The following is a 19,488-nucleotide window of genomic DNA, read 5'->3' as shown; positions in this document are numbered from 1 at the left end:
ATGCACTTATTATCTTTTACCGGCTGGGTATGAGTCCGAATTAATTATCTAGTATCCCACCGATATTTTAGGCAATTAGAAGCACATCGTCAGGTAAGTAGCGATAGAGAACGACTCTGGGCATTCAGTTTGGTCATTTACGATGCTGAGAACTTAGAGAAATGCTATACTGCATCGTTTTACTGATGAGAACAAAAGGTTAACGAAGGCAGCGAAATTGTCTTTCTCCGTGCAGCGAAATTGTCTTTGTCGAGTCCTTGACGAATGCAGGCCCTCTTGTTGAACGCGTACGAAACGTTGTAATCTCTTTTTCGCAATGATTTTCACCATTACTACCATTCTTTATTTTGCACCTTCTTTGGCATTCAAGGTAGACGCACCTTGAAGACGTGGTAGCGATCCGTGATCAAGTCGAAGAGAGAAAATGTTGCGTTCACCCAGCTGACGACTTGCATGGGACTCAGATGCCGGCATGCCATAGGAAAGTTGACCAGCTCGCTGAACAGCACCGTCACGCTGTCGAACGTCTGTGCAGTGGTAGGCACAAGGGTAAAATGTAGTATGCCTTAAAGCGTATGTGCCATGCACCTGCAAAGGGCGCGAATAAATGATGCCGTATTCAGGCGAATACTAGTTAGTCAAGAAGCTGTGCCTGGTCGAAGACAGAATGAACATGCGAGATCTTCTCCCGCGACAATGTTCCGGATTTAGAAGTTTAATCAATGACTTTCACTCGCGTATTAGCTACGCGTAGTTCCTTACTCAGAGGTACCAATGTTCGCCTTGCTATGGGCACTGCGGCACTACACAAATGAAATGAAGCACTCATGCCGACAATAGCAGACATTGCCTCGAAGGTTTCGCTGCAAGAAGTCATGTAAGAAGGAAGGAATCGTCCAAAGTTATTTTAAAAGCCAAAAGTGACCTGCAATTCCTTATAGTTCGCTTGCAGTAATAAGCACGCTAAAGATAGAGTGCGAGAGATGGAGCGATTTAGGGACACTATCTAAAACGCATTGCTGCTTCCAGACGTCATCAGTAATTGACGAAAAGTTGTGAGCCGTGTAGGACGAAGGACGTCCCGTGAACACGGCCTTCTTCAGTCATTAACCTTCACGAACATAAAACGAAAAGAGAAGCGCATTAAAAAGCATCCGAGTCTGTTACTCAAGCGGACAGAACCATCGCAGCGTGCAGAGATTGCTTCAAGAGAACTGCTTTATGGCCTGGTTATGTTTGCTGAACGATAGATTTGCCGCAAAGAGGACTCACGTAAAGAGAGGAAGACGCAATGTCGAAGACATTGGCGGCACTTCCAACTGCTTTATCTAGGGTGCATACCTACGCATAGATAGAGGGCTCTGTATAAAAAAACAAGCCAGGGATCATGACCTAAAGGAAAACGGAGTGGTTCAATGGCAGAGTTGACAAACGTTTGCCCACGCACTGCAAGACCTATATGTGTGAACCACGTTTCGGTGAAATAAATATTTTCGGCGGAAGCAAGAATCAGACCGCACGTGATTAATGGAAGCATACTATATAAGAACAAAGAACACTAGATGTGTAAATGATACATCACTTCGTTTATATCAGTCAGTGTCGACATTGTTCGACCGCTGGTTGCATCAACTATTGGGATCAGCCTGCGAGTACACGTTTCTGTCCATTTATTTATTGATCCACGCCCGAAATAGATATGCTGGAAGTGCCGCTCGTGCCATGGCCAATGTGTCTTCCTTTATGTGCAGTTCCTCTTTGCGGCAAATATAATTTTCGCCAAGAGATCGGTTCCACGTTTAAAGGAGCCTCTGCCGTGCAGCGCAACCCATGCCTCACCGCCACCGGCCATTCTATAGAAGCTGCACCCGTACATGGTGTGTTTCAATTGTCAGCGTAGACAGCAAAAAGATAGCCAAGCGGACAGTCGCTTAAGTATCGCTCAATGCTGGCGAAGCCGGCAAGGAAGACAGGTACGTGAAGACAGCATCGAAGGGAACAAAGACGCAGTTTATTTGCTGTCCAAATGGGATGGCGACTGAGCAACCTGTCTGAAAGTCCAGCTGAAACATGGCCTGCGCACAAGAAAGCGTAGTCATGTTATCGTTCAGATTTTTAGCAAGCTACGCTGTTTTATTTTTTAGCTTAGCATACATAAGGCGTTAAAATATTGCAATAATATTTCTGCTTTCTTTCCAGTTCTTTTTTTAATTATTATTGTCGACGAAAGGTGGCCTCAAGTCTCAGAGATGTAGGCGTACAAAACCACAGTCCCCAATAGTGGTTCAGAAAGTTTGGTACTGGGAATTCCTTGTGTGTGTGTGTGTTTTAGAGCGCAGTTCTTAGGCGCCCGTTCCTGCGTTGAGCGTCGGCGTGCCTCCTCTTCCCTCGGCGTAAAGCCCGTTTCACACGCAAGCGATTTTGGGCCAGAAACGGCGCGGCACCCGTCGCGTGAGAAAGCCTCCTTTACTAATACCAGTTTCCCGATCGGCGCGCGGCGGCGATCGCGATCGCAATATTTGGAAAAATTCGCAAGCGGCGAGAGCGACAACCAATGGCGGAGTGCCTTGAGCAGTGACGTTGCGAGGAACCGGGGAACTCGCCCGCTCGAGCAGACGGTTCTAGCAGACGACGTCGGCTGCCAATTTGCAATGTCTCGCGCAGTTTTCAACGAACTGTTCATCTCCCAAGTTGTGCAGCGACTTGTTTGGGATGCTAAAACGAAAGATTTTCGCAATAAAGAGGAGGGTTCTTTGGGAAGAAATTATGGACTGAAGCCGAAGGTACTTGTCGTCAGAAGTGACGCATACTTCTATAATGTAAATGTCGGCGTCGCTCGAATCGGCCATGTTCGTTGGTGCTTCAGAATTGCTGCTTGTTTCCATCTGTCTTTTTCGAGTTCCATTCTATGGAGCCAAATTGTCCCCATGTGCTGTTTTCTTCTTGCCTCTTCTTTTCTCCTGATGATGACCACATATAGCCCCGACAGACACGATGAAACGGCAATCCATACGTTTTTTTCGCAGCGCGTGTAGGTGCTTTTTTCCCTTCCTTACAACTCCGAGCTAGCGTGTGCGTAGTTTTGTTTGGTCATGTTTCTTCAGTTAAAAGGTGACTTACCCCGAGGTGTACAAGTGCTGCCGCCTTTGTACTCGAATGCGTACAGGCGAAAAGGAACGCGAGCTTCTTTGAAAGCCGTCCATGGGCCTCTTGCATGCGGGTGGTCGAGATGGCACCCGAAGGCTTTGCGGTATTCGAAAACAAGAGCCGTTGGCAGACGGGCACCTGCCTCAAGCCTAGATCGCGGAAATACGAACCAACTCACTCATTTGCTTCCATGTGGCTAATTCTGTGTGCGTCTACTAAACAAGACTGTTAAGCTGTCGCCTATAAAGAGCTAAAAGAGACATAAATGGGAATAAAAGAAGTTGTATCCACCGTTCCATACACAGTGTTCTTATTTTTTGCAAGGTTTACAAGCCCGAAAGTGGAGCACCAACTTAATACATCGATCAAACCCGCAGCTCAAGCACGCCAAAACATGGAAATATGGAGCAAGGCGCGGCTTTTCAAGACGGCTGAAACCCGCGGCTCACGGGCGCTTTCCGCAAGCGACACTGTGCATCACAGCGGCACGCGTCGCGCCAAAACGAAGCATGTGAAACGAAGCTGCGTTTGCGCGCCGCGACCACCGCCGCTCCGTCGCTTGCATGTGAAACAGGCTCAGCCGAGCGAACGAGCACAGCGAACGAGGAAAGAGTGAACGCGGAGCGCAGCGGCGGATGAAAGACGGCGAGAGCAAAGTGAGCGCGAGGAGCAAGGCGGAGGAGGTGGTTGCAGCGGAAGCAGGAGGAGAAAAGCGTAGGAAGCCATCTTGAAGCCCCACCAGATAACCCTCACAACCACGCATGCTCGGAAGCGGGGGCACCGGCCGCGCGGAGGAAAAAACAAGAACCAGAAAGCTCGCCTTCGCGCATATATAGCCTTCGCCGCAACTGTTTCCAAGTAAAGGTTACGGCTGCATAAGCTGCAGTTGCCGGGAAGCGGCAACTGTATGGCCGGTCTATATATGGCGCCGCGCGTCGCGGCTCTTCCAGTGGGTACGGTCATCGGTGCGGTGCCTCAATATATCGCGAAATAAAAACAAGTGCAGAGTTGCGCTCAAATTTCGCGTTAGGGAGTATCGTAATCGTCAGCGAATATTTTTCTCAACAAGATAGGTAGGACATTAAGCTAAAAAAGAAGAGCTTGGCGGCAACAATTAGCAGAGTTCCCCTTGGTAATTGTTGTATGAAGCTCTATGCCTAAAACGTTCCTTAACTTGGGCTCGAAGCGTTCTTCGTAGGCTGCCTACGATACATACATACATACATACATACATACATACATACATACACCTTTATTTCAGCAGCTGACAACGTATTACACATATCTTGCCCGCATAAGCGCAAGTCGCTTGTGGGCGGGTCACGTCAGGCATGAGGTGCTAGCTCGCTGCTAGCAAAAGAAGTACGACGTATATGCTACATATCACAACAGCTTCAAGCGAACACTGAACATGAATATTTTACTATGTTAGTAGCGTGAGAAAAAAAAACCTATTTGAAAAAATCAAATCTCCCGCTATTTCTTTGGGAAAAGGTGAAGAAATACATATATAGAAAAGATCACAATCTTTTTGCATACAAGACAATAGTGCAAATAATGATACGAACTGTTTAAAAAAAAACATACGTACACATCAAGTTTACCTGTGAAGTATTTTGAGGATGAAGTAACCATGCTTTAATTTGTTGTTTGGCTTCTTTTTTGGAATGCTGTTGAATTATTTCTTTCGGCAACTGGTTAAAATAAAAAGGAACGTAATATTCTGGACACTTTTTACCATAGTTCGTATATATACGCGGTAACTGATAAAGGTATGTTTTTCTTAGAGTTTTAGGTTTACTCTTTATTATTTTGTGGCGATTCAAGAAAATATTACGAAGTATCACTTGTACAAACAGACCCGATAAGGACTCAACACCTGCAATATTACTTCTTACGTCATTGTCTGAACAATCATAAGCGGTACCATACAGTATGCCCGCAGCTATCCTATGCAATAACTTATCCACTCGATCTACTTTCGTTTGTGAGCAGGAACCAAAAACTGAAATACCATATCTGAGCACAGACTGGCCTAGAGCCTTAAAAACTAACCTTCGCAACTTGACAGGCGTGTTAAAACCAGGAAATAACCAGAAAAAAACGTTGGCGAGAATTGGAGCAGAGAGGGAGAGAACGGCATCTCTAAATTCTGGGTCTAGTTGGGGTACAAGAATCGCTGCACAGTCTCGATATGGAGCCACGGCTAACTGTGCACGCACGCACCTCGCATGTGTCGACGGGATGGGCCCCGCGGCGGAGCCTGTCGGCCACAGACTTTGGTATCATCGAGTACAGCAACTCGTCGCCCCTCTGGCGCCATGCGTCCAGCCTCACCAGGTTCTCCTCCAGTGTCCGGCTCTTGCTCTCTTGCTGCACTCGCCGCATTACGCTCATTTTAGTAACAAAACAATCGCGGAGCCGACATACGTGGATCACTCGATGAAACAAAGCAGCAGCATCACTAAAGCGGATCGATACTTTTACGGCTAAGTGCTTGGTCTTCGTCTCATGTTCTTGTATATAGTAAGAGCCTACTCTTGCGGCAAATATTTTTGAGTGCCGAAATATTAACTGCAGGAGTGGCGAGGCAATCCACAGTTAAAAGCTACTGATCAGCTTGTGCTGTATAGATAATTAAAGGGGCTTAACCTAAATCCAGAATGCCAGCGCTCTTCTAATTATTATTATTATTATTATCCAGAGCTAGCCATTACTAGTTTCAGCTCTCTCGTGCATACATCTTTAGGCCACGCTTCGAAAATGGCTATCTTAAATATCTTCCGTAGTTGCTTCGGGCGCCTGGGTTCAAGTCGTCTAAATGTTTCTTCGATCACTGTAGAGCGATGACAGTAGCGATGAAGACTTTCAGTGCCAGTGCAGATGATTTCTTCTAACCTCGTATCGCCCTTGCTGCATAGCTGGGTTCTACGTTCAAGATTTTCAGCAGTATCATCCTCGTAAATGTGACCTTTAGGGGCATCAAGAGCAATTCCAAGCGAATTAAACGTAAAGCGGTTTTAGTGGAAAAGAATGCCCATGTCCATTCCGGAATTGAATTCTGGAGTTTTACCTGCCGAAACCACGATTTGATTATGAGGTAAGCCGTAATGGGGGAGTCCAGATTAATTTTGACCACCTGAGGATTCTTAACTTACCCCCAATGAACGGGACACGGGCGTTCTTGAATTTCGCCCCCATCGAAATGCGGCAGCCGCAGTGGGGCTTTGATCCCGTGACCTCGTGTTTAGCAGCGCAGCACCATAGCCACTAAGCCACCGCGGCGGATGCCCGTATCCATCCTAACAATGTCTGTATACCGCATTGAATTAGCAGAATGCAGCTCTTTTGAAGCTCCGAGCTACTTATAATGTGATGATTAGCGACAATGTGAGCATTGCGACAAGTCGTAGCAATGAGCGATGAAAAGAAGTCGTCGCAACAGCCAAGTGGGGGACAGATACCGCTTGAAATGCGTTTTTTAGCCCCCCACCCTTCTTTGTCTATTAATAAAGTTAAAATTCATTGTGCTGTTCCGCCTTTCCAAGCGGATTTCTTGATGACTGAGCGGAAATTACGTGCGTTAGAAATCGGTATGCTCAGGTCCCTGATAAAAAGATTCACTAATTATTTCATGAGGTATTCACTTTAGGGCGTTGCTTCAATTGCGAGAAGGGGCTCGATTTTTGTTAATCACAAGTACATATAGAGAACAGGCAATGAAGCCAAGGAAAGCATAGGAGTAATTGGCTGTGGTTGAAATTGAAATATTGAAAATAACCAGGAAAAAATAAAATGAAACGTGTCGAAAAGATAACATGTTGCTGGCGGTAGACAAACCCCTCGAGCCCCTCTGTTTCCCTCCTTCTCGTACATTCACAGTAAGGGTCTCGAATCTGGCAGCGTTGATGCCATTAACCAGCATCCGAGAGTTTATTAGCCGCGGGCCTGCTCTCCCAAGTTACTGTGTTCCGTGACGCCATCGGGCAAAAATGGATGTTCCCCATCCGCCCCCTATGGCCGTGAGTGGCGCTGGCTAACGCTCCCAGGATCTAGGACGCGTTAATTCCCAAAATAGTGAACGAATTGACGGTAGTGCAACGCACGCGTAAGGCGAAGGTTTTTGGTTCTTCTCCCATCGGCGACGTGTTATCTTTCTGGCCATTTTCATTTTCCCTTTTCCTCGTTATTTTCTACAGTTCCATTTCAACCACAGCTAATTACCCCTATGCTTTCCTTCGCTTAACTCCCCATCTTTAATCCCCCCTCCGGCTTCGATGTGTAGGGTAGCAAACCGTCTGAGCTAAACTGGTTAACTTCCCTGCCTTTCCTTCTCCACTTTTTCCTTCCTTCCTTGCCTGTTGGCTTTATCTGGTCGTGTTTCATTTGTGGAGCCGAACAGCAGTGAAGTCATGTCTACTTAACAGAAACCTGACTATAGAACCACAGCCCATAATCCGTACCCGAACTCTGCTAAAAAATGCATTAACGTTACAGTTAGGATCATCTCGATCAAGGCTTTAGGAAAACCGTTATCTGGAACGTTAATGTGTTTCAGAACGGATATCTCCGCAGTGATGTTAGTCTTAAATTTTCTGCTCAGAAGACATACGAGCTACTGCTTTAGGCTTCAGCTTGGAAATGGGGACATATGTCTTAAGGTGAATAAGTGTAATTAAGTTACATTTTTTAATTATCCGCCCAAACATTGTGATTTGCCGTGCAAGTAATGTATACATCTTCATGCTAATCCCCCTGAACAGGAATCGCGCTAATATGTGCTTCATACGATTTTAAAGAAGTCTGTTCGAACCAAAAGAAAGAGAGATAAAGAGGAAAGGCAGGGAGGTCAACCAGATATCGGTCTCCGGTTTGCTGCCCTACACTGTGAATGGGGGATAGGGGTTATAAAGAGGACAGAGAGGAAAACATTAGAAAAAAAAAACACACACGGAGACACACAAAGAAAAGGAAACGCATGTGCGGGTGCGTGTCCCATTCTATCGCTGCTGTCGGGAAGCAATTGTGGCGCTCTTATTTTGTCCGTGAAATGGAGTCATGCTTGTACATCAATGAGCGCCGAAGGCCCTGTTCTGCCCACCTCTCTGTAGGAGACTTCGAGGTTGGCGCCGTGTTGCCACTCGGCGAGCACAATGTCGCGCGTCATGTCGTGGATGCACAGATCCTCGAGGTAGAGGCCCGCCATCTGCAGCTCGTCCAGGCCACTCAGTCTGCGCACCAGCGATGAAAAGCAGGGATATTTGTCACAGCGTCTCAATAGGGTAACTGTCACAATGGGTCCTTCTTGGCGCATCTAATGCTCCGATTTTTAAATACAGACGTTTTGTACTACCTCTGCATGTGTTATTCTGCTCGTGCTTTGTTAGGCTTACTTTTTTTAGGCGCCCTACGAGGCCAAGCTCTCCAGCTTTCATTGAAGTGGCTTTGCATATTGAAGTGGACATGCGGTGTGTTTCAGCGATGACTGTCTAATTATTAAACATAGGGCATCCATGGCTTACCACAGGAGCGGTCAAAAGAAAACGCTGAGATAAATCATTGAATAGATTAATTAACTAATATTCGTTAACTAACTTACTGATTTTTAACTTTAGACCACTAATGCCAGTTGTACGTCTGTGCCAAACAGCGAATTCATTACAGATCACCTTTCAAAGCGGATAAAAAGCCTTTAATGCACGTTGACACACCGAGTTCCTTTTCCTTTCCAGCCCGAAACCGAGAACGAGCCCGTCAGAAGAGCGCGTGACGATAGTTACGTCCCGTGGTGACGTGCGAGGCATGTGACACTCCGTGGCGCGTCAGCCGGAGCGCCAGGGTCTACGCAAGACGATTTCGGCTGGGGCGCGCATTTGGTTATGTAGCATACCCATCTAACGTTGGCTAAACCTGTTCAAAAACAGATTAAAAGAAGATACACGGTGCTAGATGCGATGTTAAGACCTACGGTTTTCGGTCGTCATACTTTTGTCGATAAAATGCTGTAGGTCTTAAGGTCGTATCTTGCACCATGTCTTCTAAGTATCTTTTTTCGTTTTCGTTGAACAGCTTGGCTAACATAAACTTAGGTACCCTATAAAGTAGATGCTGCGCAGCATTTGTTTAAATAAGTAGTGTGCGGCGCGAAATGCAACCAGAGAGACAACACGCAGATGCGACTGGTCTGTCCTATCTCTTTGTCGCCTTTGTTGTTGCAGTTGGTGCAGCACACTATTTATACGGTATGAGCCCACTAGTCCACAACACAGTACTTCGGCATTTGTTTGCCTATACCAACCACAATATCCCCCGATGCACAGTACTGTGTCCTAGCCACGTTATATTACCACAAGCCCACAGAGTTCGGTTCTCCATTTCGTCCACAGAGAGGAAACAAATAAAGCGCGGAGTGTCTCATACACGTTATATATAGGCCGGAGTGGCAAGCCGAGAAAAAGATGGTGCTAAGAGAGGGGACGGCGGCGTGCGCAGAGAGCTGGCGTCTTCTGGAAAGAGAGAGGGAGAGCAAGAAAGATAAACGCACCGACACCATACCATCCAGCTCTTGTCTAATTGCTGGCCTCACATACAGCTCCCATTCTAAATAAAAATGCTTTTGCCGTAACCTTTACCTTTTTTTTTTACGTGAGCAGCATATTTCGGCATCTTTAGCCCACGCCAGCTATGCTGCCTTCTTCGTATTCTTCCTGATTCGTGCGTGTGGAAGTGTCAGCAACAGCGGGGTATAACGAACAGTTCAAAATAAATATTAAAAATAAAGAGAAGCAGCGGCATTGATCGGAGTTAGTTTGTCTGATCAACTAACCCAGACCCAACGTCTGCTGTAGTTTCTTTTTTGTATTTGGCCGTAACTTACGGCTTAAGAGTAAACAGAAAGAGGAGTTAAAGAAAGAAAGAAAGAAAGAAAGAAAGAAAGAAAGAAAGAAAGAAAGAAGAACGCGTTGGTTCTTCTAGGGTCGTGATGCATGAGGCTACTCTAGTCGCTTTTGTTGCTTCGAAGTAATAAATATAATCGTGTCGTATAGTTGAGTGATGCAACTGTGGTAGAGTGCATTTAACAACGCCAATCGCATTCGTGAAATTAACATTTTCACTCATATACCTGACAGACACAAGCCGCGTGTTTGTTGTCGCATCCTCGACACACGCATGAGTGTCAATTCGGTGCTCGTGGTGACAAGGCAGCTAGCGTAAGACGCGAATCGTTAAAGTTTTACCGCGGATTCGCTCCCAGAAAATCGTGTTAGGTTGCATACGCTTGAAAATTACAATGATTCGGCTTTATATCCTATATATATATATATATATATATATATATATATATTCAAGAAACATTCAAGAAAAGAGCAACCGCGGACATGAACAATAGAGGAAATGCAGGATAAAGTTCGCCAGCGCTGTTCGCATTTTCGTGATATATATATTGCAAGTAGTTATTTTTGTTTGTTTCGCTCAAATACCCCAAGTGCCCCACCATCGTAAGTTGTTGATAGCCACGTGGAGGCAACGAAAACGATGAAGCATGACGACAAAATATAGAGACATTTCTCAGTTACAAAGTCGTCGATGGATAGGAGCTTAGGAGGAAAAAGATTTCATTGCTGTACGTTGTTTCTCCGCCCACGTTAGTGGAGACGGAACTGCCGTCAGCACAACTACCGTAAGCCGTTGTGCCAAGGGCAATTACCGCGCAAGACCTATCCTCTGGCAGTAATTGGTCGTCAGAGGATAAGCTGCCTTACACGGGCATCTCAGAAATAGCAGCCCTAAAGCTGGCAAGCAAGGCGAAGGTCACGGGCGCAAGACAGTAAACACGTAATGCCGCCGAACATTTCTCGGGCCACAGCAGCGATAGCACAGGCAGGACCGCTTAAACGAAGAAGATGTCTTTACTATGCAGTAAATTGCGCGAATTTTCGGAACGCGCTGCCGTAAGCTTTACTGTGGAACGACCCGTCGGATCAACGGTATCGTCGCGGCAGCATGTAGTAATACAAGGAACAAAAAAGAAAGCGAGAAAGTACACTGCAGCCAGTTCTACAGACGATAATAGCGGTTTATGGAGCTGTAAAAGGAAAACACCATAACAGAAAATTATGATGTCCGTACTCGCGACCAAGGTATCGCACTGCGAGACAAGACACGTACTGTACTGCTGCCGGCGCTTGGTTACAGGGCTCTAGCACATGAGCGCAGGTGCTTGATAAACATTGAGTCGCAAGTATAACGCGATGTGCTGTATAGTGTCGAAAATGTCGCCGTTCAACTGCTGATGTCTGTCGTTCGACAAGAGTGTCGAGTGTATACACCGACATTCGGGCCGAATACTCAGCACACGTGCGTCCGCTAACCTGGGAAAAGCAACCGTGTGCTCGGACTCACAGTGGCACCCCAAGGAATAGTATGACGTCCGACTCGTGCAGGTAGCGCATCTCTCCTTTGAGCAGCAAACGACGTGAAGGCAGGGCCGACTGTTCGGGGAAAATGCACTCCAGCTCCACCACGACTTGCTGATTGGCAAGCAACTGATGGCCGAGGGAGAGAAAAGTGGACGCCAGCGTTACTTCAGGTACGTAAGCAACCACAAATACGATGTATTTGTGTACTAAACAATAAATTACCAATAAGTGTAAACGTCGCATATGGCGGCAGCAGTATCCAGGCTCGCTGTTCAGCGCATGCTTGAATGTTCTGAGTGCGCCAATAAGTTGTACTAAATGCTTGCGAGACTTCCGCACGTGTTGTACACCTAATCTTCCGGGATCTTGTCTTGGCAGTAGGTGCATGTTTAGGGTCAAGAGACAACATAAGTTTGCTGTTGCTGCTAATACTACTACTACTAACTACACTGTCATCATTTACATAAATATAAACACCAGAGCATAACGTTCATAGTATGCATGGCTAACGGCGCTTTCCGCAGCCCAGAAACATTGCTTGGACGTCGATACTCGTCTCTTCTTCACGAAACAGTATGTCTAAGCCAAATGTCCTTATTAAACCATCAACTTCGAGATCTGGCAGCTCGCGAGATCAGCTGGCACCACGCGCCAGCTGATCTCGGACGCCATGGTTAAACCTGGCCCCCTGTCCCGTCTCTCAGCTTTCTAACTGCCTCGCTGACTGACGTATTCTGAGTGACCCGTTACTGCTGCCCAGAATCGACGACCCCTATTTTGTATACGCCGACGAATGCTCACGTTTTCCCACGTGAAGGCCACCATGGGCCTGTGCAGGCGCATAAGGTCGTGCACGGGTCTACCGGGGCAGGCTCCGGTCTCCCCGCCCTGATCGAACACCATGCGCAGTCGGTGTCCTAGCCACAGGAGCCGCATGCAGCGGTCCACAAGCATGCCGAACGGGAAGAGCCGCAGCAGCGATCCCCAGGATACGTCGGGAAGCGAGATGCCCTCCTGTGCGCGCTGCCGCCGCTGCTCGTTCAGCGTGAAGGCGGCGTTGTCGAAGCTCAGCCGCAGCAGCGCCTGGGCACCCTCCGGTGTACTGCGCTGGCTCAGCACGCGCACCTGCGTATTTGCGTTTGCTGCACTACTGCCCTTGATCATTTTCCATAAGCACGTACGCGGTTCCACACTGCGGGCTCCAGCCGTAAATGGCTATGCGACGTAGGGTATAATGCACAAAATCTTTTATTGTAAAGTGCTGTCCACCGGTCGCCTTCGCTAACAATATGTTCGACATTACGATTGCTTTCATCTATTTCTACGAACAGTTTTAGCGTAAGAACTTGTTTGGGAATTTGGCCCCAGTTATTGAGAAATTTAGCTCTGCGGGGTACGCGATACGTTCCTGTGATACGTTAGGCTCTCTGTGCATTCTCCGTTTAACCACGGAACACTGTTAGACAGACCAAAGAGGTCAACGTTTTAGCCCGTGCAAAGTTTTATCGCGCATCCGGCTGGAGCGTAGAAACAAATAATGATGCAGTGAAAAATTAGGCTTTTAGAGCATTGACAATCGTCAGCGCATCATGAAAGGTACTGCTGTGGCGCCTATGGGCTAGACAGGGATTAAAGTATTTCCTGGCTCGATGCCGCCACTTCATAGCCTAGCTGTGTCAAAACAAAGAACTGATCTCAATAATATCAATAAACGATCGCCAGTTTCTTGCCTTCAGTGCAAGATGGCGCTAATCGATAACTGATTTTATCATTTATTAGCTGCTGTCCCGATGGAGAGCAAGCAGCCCGGGTCAATTCGGACCGAAGCGGCTGGTCTGGACCAGTGAGGGAGTTGCCATCGTGTTGCGTTTCAATCATCCTCCCCGGCCACGGCGGCCGCATTTCGATGGGAGCGAAATGCGAAAACACCCGTCTACTCAGATTTAGGTGCGCGTTAAAGAACCCTATTGGTCAAAATTTCCGGAGTCCCTCACTACGGCGTGCCGCATAAACAGATCGTGGTTTTGGCACGTAAAACCCCGTAATTTAATTTTAATTTTCAGTCATCCTCATCATCACCATCATCATCCTGATAAGCTGCGCGGTAGTCAGCGGTATCAGACGCGCATGCGCAGTAGTCCTAATGTATCACGTATTACAGTAACGTATCACACATCACGGAGGGGTTAAACTGCTAAATCTCTCTAGTATTTCTAACTTGGACCTGGCCGCACGTTCCTGCCAGTTTTTATGCACGCTTTATTTTCTTTCCTTCGGCCGGCGGCAATGATGACATGCGTCTCTTCTAGAATTTGCCGATTTCTTGTAAGTCTATAATTATATTACGACGATAACTTGCCTACGTAGTCCAAAAGTTTAATCAAGAGCTCAACGGAACACTATCCGGCCAGGTAAAAACATGAATAGGTCACTGGCCAATGCAAAACAATAAAGAAAAGGAAAGTGCAGATTCCAAGGCATATGTAGAAATAGATTTGTGCAGGTGAACAAGAGTTCTATGCAGGGTCCGAGAAGTCAAATTTTCTTTGGTTATTCGCTTGATTGCTTTACATTGGTCAGTGATGTGCTGTACTAACGATCGCCCAAAAATTGCAAAGGCAGGCATGACGTCTACCCCATCCGAGCTCATTCATTTTCTCACTTAATGACTGGCTGGATTATTCACACATTCACTTATAGAGTTGCGAGGAATAGTAACCTCGAGGTGATCACGTGAAGTAATGATGGTACAGGAGAGTCAAGGTGCGCCCAAAGAAAAGCGGTGCTGCACAGCAAACCCGTTCTTTTATCTGGCAAGCATCATTAATGGATTGCTTATTTGCCGGATAAGATTAATTTAGTACACGCGGACTTTTCTTAACCTGGGCTCGTATTCATAAAAATCTCTTACAACACACAATTGTTCGTAAGAGCAAATTTAAGCCAATCCTGATGCTCGATATATACGAAGGCGGGCGGCCAATGATAAAAATCACTTCCGAACGAAAAACTTTGTGAAAAACTTTGTGAAAGTACACGCAAGCTTCGCGTTTGCCGCAAGAAATTCTGTGTAGAAACACCGATTACATATGTACTATTATGTGTAGAAAGGTTTCCTTGTTCTCCAAGCTCGAAACTCAGACCGGATGTACAGTGCTTTTAGGGCGATAGCTCTACTACTCCAGGTACGAATGCAGAAAATGCCTAGTTCCGTCAGGCTGACCGTGAAGCACAGCCAAGGTCAAAATGCGACTTAGCCTGCCACTACTGGCGGCTGCTGCATACGCCGCGTGGGCGCCCATGTCTTCAAAGTGATCTGCGATGTGGACAATATGCACGGTCGCGCGGGCCTCATCTTCAAAGCGATCTGCGATGTGTACAAAGTACGCGGGGTGCTGGTATCTCTGTATGCGCTGTGCTTTCGACCCTTAGTTAACGTTGAATGGAGACGCAGCACGAATACTCTTCGCTCGCTGCTGCTGCCGCGTTTCCTCACTCCAGCGTTTTGACAGCGAGTTTTCGCGGTGATCGAGTCAGATGCGTTCATGTTTACCAGTGCGCGTGACACCGAGCTTTTTATTTAGTTAGTAAGCGAATGTTTACAAGTTGATAAAACCGATAAAACTACTATCCTTACTTCATATAGCTGTGTACTAATTAGCTAACGCAATCGATGCTTAGCATTTCGGGCGAAACTACTACATTTTTTTTCTTTTTCGTAAGAAACGCTTAGCACTGACCGAAGCCCGTTGTTATGAAGCCTATTTACGTATGATCAGCTTTGTGAGGGTTGAAGCGCGCTCTTATTATTACGTCAGCAAGCGTCGAGCTTTATCGTCCGGCGTGATGTGCGCCTTATTTTGTAGCTGTCAGCTTCTCATTGCACAGACAGAATTGAGAAATCGTTCTAAGCTCACCATTCTTGAACATCGCCGCAGCATGCACTGCTTCAAAATGATTTTTAGTATAGTCAACAATCTAACCAGAGTGAACCCTCATATATATGTTCAACACAACATGAGACGAACAACACGCCGTGAGCATGACAAAACTTTGCTAATGTGACAGATACTTTTGGCATGTGTAATCGAAGGCTTGACTTGTCCAAAAAGGCGAATAATTTCCACAGAAATAAAATCTTTGCGCAAGCAAAATGACCGAAGTCCAGGACAAGTGGTGGCCACGATGTGACCAATGAATGCAAAAGTTTGAACACAAGAAGGAAACACACAAATAGCAGGACCCACTGCAGAAGAAATAGTAGAACGTGCTGCTAGGCTACCTTAGGTGGCTCATACTTGCAGGTTTGACAAGCACAGACCGTAGACGGGACAATGATATGTATACGCAATATAAATGCTTGTCATGTTTCTACTTCCTTGTCTCATCTAAGGTCTGCGCATGTTAAACGTACAATTATGAACCAACTATGGTAGCCCAGCAACACATCCTATTATACTTCGCAAATTCCACAAGCAAAAACAAATGTGTACGGCTACTCGTTCTCTCCTATAATACGATCGCGGAATGGAACCTGCTCAAATGTGAGGTTACTAACTTGTCCACTATTTCAATAGACCCACACATGCTACCTGAAGGCATCAATGTTGCCGGATTCAAGACCCTCGTTTATTGACCGGTTGCCTTCATTTAAAAAGATCACGTTCTGGTGATGCCTGCGGCAGAAAGGATGTCCCACATCCGCCGCCAAGGTCTGTGAGTGGGGGCGCTGGCTAACACTCCCAAGGTTCTATTAGGAAACATTAATACCCAAGAAAGTGGACGGCGAAACGGCGCCACGGTCGCTCAACTGGTAGAGCATCGCACGCAAAATGCGAATGTTGTGGGATCGTTCCCCACCTGCGGCAAGTTGTTTTTTCATCCACTTTCCTTTCCATTAATTTATCGTTGCTTTATTTCATTTATTAAGCACAATTAATTTCCCCTACGTTGTCCTTGTTGTCAGTGTCTGTTGGCTTCTTATGATATGATTAATAAAAATCGGGACCCTCAGTTAACCTCCTTTCTTCTCGTTTATAGATATAATCTAAACATCTTTTTTTTCATTTTCAGCTATTTTGTCATCTTTCAGTTACGCTTAATGTGACGCGAATGTCTTGACTATGATTGTTAGTGCCTAATTTACCAAGTGTACCATACCTGCTTTGGCAGCCGAAAGACGGTTGACTGTATCGGCTAAACAATAGTTTAAAAAATATGAAGCTGGTTGCGCTTGAATGTCACGAATAGCACAACACGAGGGGAGCACAGGTAAGTACGAGACCAATTTGTAGCTTGAGAAGGTCGGGCGGAAGAATGGCAGGCATTCCTTTGCAAGGATAGATCCGCCCGTAGCTAGCCCCATCCTGGTTCTCCACCTGTTGTATTATTCATTAATGACGCCCATAAACCATTGCAGTGCAAATGGTTTTATAAGACGTTTAAACTATCCTAATGTCATGATTTCCTCAGTTACATTTTTTTTTCTTTCATTTTGCGGCTAGCAATGGCCGACGCCTACTCGGTTGCAAGGAACAGGCGCCCTGGTGGAAATCTCACCGACCTGAAGGCGCATGCCGTAGAAGGTGCTGGCCACCTGCACCAGCTGGCCGACCAGGTAGAAGTGGAGGTCTCGACGGCACGAGCGGTACAGGAGGAGTGCGCCGCCGCGGTGCTCCTGCAGCAGCTGCAGCGAGGGGCTGCGCATGCGCGGGTAGCTGAAGCGGATCTGGTGGTGCAGGTTGTCTATGCCAGCAAGAAAGTCTCGCAGGTGACGACCAGACGCCCGGATCAACTTGTCGTAGCCGTAGTGGCTGAAGAAGCGCACAAAGCATCGCCCGAAGAAGAAGAGGAATGTGTCGCGGCTCCATCCTGCAGCAGGAATACGCGCAGCCTCGTAATGCGCAGATCGAGCGCGAAGAATGGCTAGCTTGACGATGCGCAGGTGCGCGCAGTCTGGTGCTTAGTCTTATCGTGTTATTTGGCTTTATTTCGCGTGATATTTCGCATTCTTTTTAGCAATCATTAATGTGCTGCTGATAGCTTTCGATTAGTTGAAGATTAGAAACAACCCTGAGTCTCTACTCCCGCGTATGAACCTAACATTTTGTTCCTAACATTTTCTTTGCGCTTTTTTTGTCCAGTGTGTAGTTGACACGCGCCCAATTGCACTCGCTAAAACCAACGTGTAGCTCTCTCTTAATGCCTAAGTTTTCTCGGTCATAAAACTGTCAGCTTGGGTACCTACGCAGAAACATGTTCGTTAACCAAATGTGCAATACCGGTACAAATATTAAAACAATATGTTCCCCAGTGGCTTCCTGGGCATATCGCGACACTTCAACTGTGTTTTCGAGTTCAAGCAGTCGCTCTCGTGATCTCGTGCTCAACAGCGGAAAATGAAGCCCCTGCTTCCCAAAACTGTTTTCTTACGCTAGAATTATTTGTAAGATGAGATGTGATTCAATTGGGATGACGCACATATTAATAGCGAAGGTGACCAGCCAACGGCGAACAGCACTTACGAGAAAAAACTTTGGGAATTCGGCCCCAGGTACTGTCGCCGTAACGACGTGCAGGCGCTGTTATGTGCCGGACTGTTAATATAGCTCTTATTGTCCTGGCAAGAATTTTTGTCCTTTTAACCCTCATAGTATTACAGTACACAATTACGTCATCTCTCACAGGTAAACATCATCAGTATCTTGCTAGCAATAGGTGGCAACAGCCGATAATCACTTCAGCTACTCATACAGGCGCGTGGTGGTTGTCCGATTCTGGAACGACGAGACGTGGCGAGAGAATAATTCTTGACGTCTCAGAAGTCGACGTAGATCACTTTTCTTACCGCCGAAAGTAGGGATTAATGTTGAACAAGAAAAAAAGCATGATGAGAAATATCCTCACGAAGTACGAATAGCTGTCGTCGAGAAAACAACTATTCCGTATAGTTTAAAAGCATTTCAGCACACCTCCTGTCACAGCTCCGACATATGTGGCCGGTAGCCTCTGAATATGTCAAGTTGCATCTTTTTATCCCCAGCGTGGTAGCAGTCACCCTCACAGAGTTACCTTTCACATCCGACAGCTCGCAAATTCCTTACATCTATCTCAGACGACATACTGGTACGCATTCAGCGCAACGTACACACTGCAGTGATTCTAGGCTTGTATTCATGAGCCTGAATCAGTGTTAATGAGTGAGGAGGATCGAGCGAGGAGCAGTGCATGCATGCAGGCGCAAGTACAGTGAGCTGAATTTCCTCACTTGACTGTGAACGCTTCTCGACCACCAGTGTTCAGAAACTTACCGGGAACTCGCTTTGCACAGGCGTCGGCCAGCCTTGTCATGGAGTCGTCTGGGTACACCAGGTGTGTGGAAAAATTGTGCTGGCCCAGCTCCGCAAGCGCCGCCTCCCACAGCGGCTCACCAAACTGGAGCCGCACGTAATGCTGCACGCTCTCCAGAAGCATGCCGTACATGGCGGCCGCTGCAGGTTGAATACAAAGCGGCGCTAACTTGACCTGGCTTTGACTAGCCTCGCGGATTTCCCCTGCCGGGGGCTAACAGACAGCGCCGCAAGACTGAAAGTTCGTTCGCGTAAATGCAATAGTTATGTGTCGCCTCGCCTTGCTAGCGCATAGTCATCCGTGTAAGCAATAAATATAGGCCATTTAAGCAGCAGCGCGATGCCCGGCTCGCGAGTCAAATACGCTGGGCAGATGCGCGCGGGCAGACGGAATGTTGCAGGCGCGTATCGTGCCATCGTGCTATACTAATAATAAATCACACCGCAGCGTCTTATAGCTATCATCATCAGCAGAAGCCTATTTTTTTTTATGTCCACTTCAGGAAGAAGGCCTCTCCCTGCGATCTCCAATTACCCTTGTCCTGCGCCAACTGATTGCAACTAACGCCCGC

At 46.8% G+C, this 19,488-nt stretch overlaps 1 protein-coding gene across 1 annotated transcript in view; it reads right to left on the bottom strand.

Annotated features, from left to right (window-relative positions):
- The window catches only part of LOC142587170 (soluble guanylate cyclase 88E-like), a 109,844-nt gene extending 90,796 nt beyond the window's left edge, over positions 1–19,048 (bottom strand). The window contains exons 1-7 of the mRNA XM_075698059.1: positions 18,878–19,048; positions 17,131–17,438; positions 12,369–12,692; positions 11,551–11,693; positions 8,249–8,378; positions 5,374–5,520; positions 381–527 (exon numbers count right to left, since the gene is read on the bottom strand). Coding sequence (XP_075554174.1) covers positions 381–527; positions 5,374–5,520; positions 8,249–8,378; positions 11,551–11,693; positions 12,369–12,692; positions 17,131–17,438; positions 18,878–19,040 — 1,362 coding nt within the window. The 5' untranslated portion in view covers positions 19,041–19,048. The remainder of the gene's footprint in view (positions 1–380; positions 528–5,373; positions 5,521–8,248; positions 8,379–11,550; positions 11,694–12,368; positions 12,693–17,130; positions 17,439–18,877) is intronic.
- Positions 19,049–19,488: the final 440 nt, after the last annotated feature.

Source organism: Dermacentor variabilis, chromosome 1 (genome assembly GCF_050947875.1).
Source record: "Dermacentor variabilis isolate Ectoservices chromosome 1, ASM5094787v1, whole genome shotgun sequence".
Taxonomy (NCBI): domain Eukaryota; kingdom Metazoa; phylum Arthropoda; class Arachnida; order Ixodida; family Ixodidae; genus Dermacentor; species Dermacentor variabilis.
The sequence above is the reverse complement of the archived record's forward strand: the minus strand, read 5'-3'. Positions and strand labels throughout refer to the sequence as shown.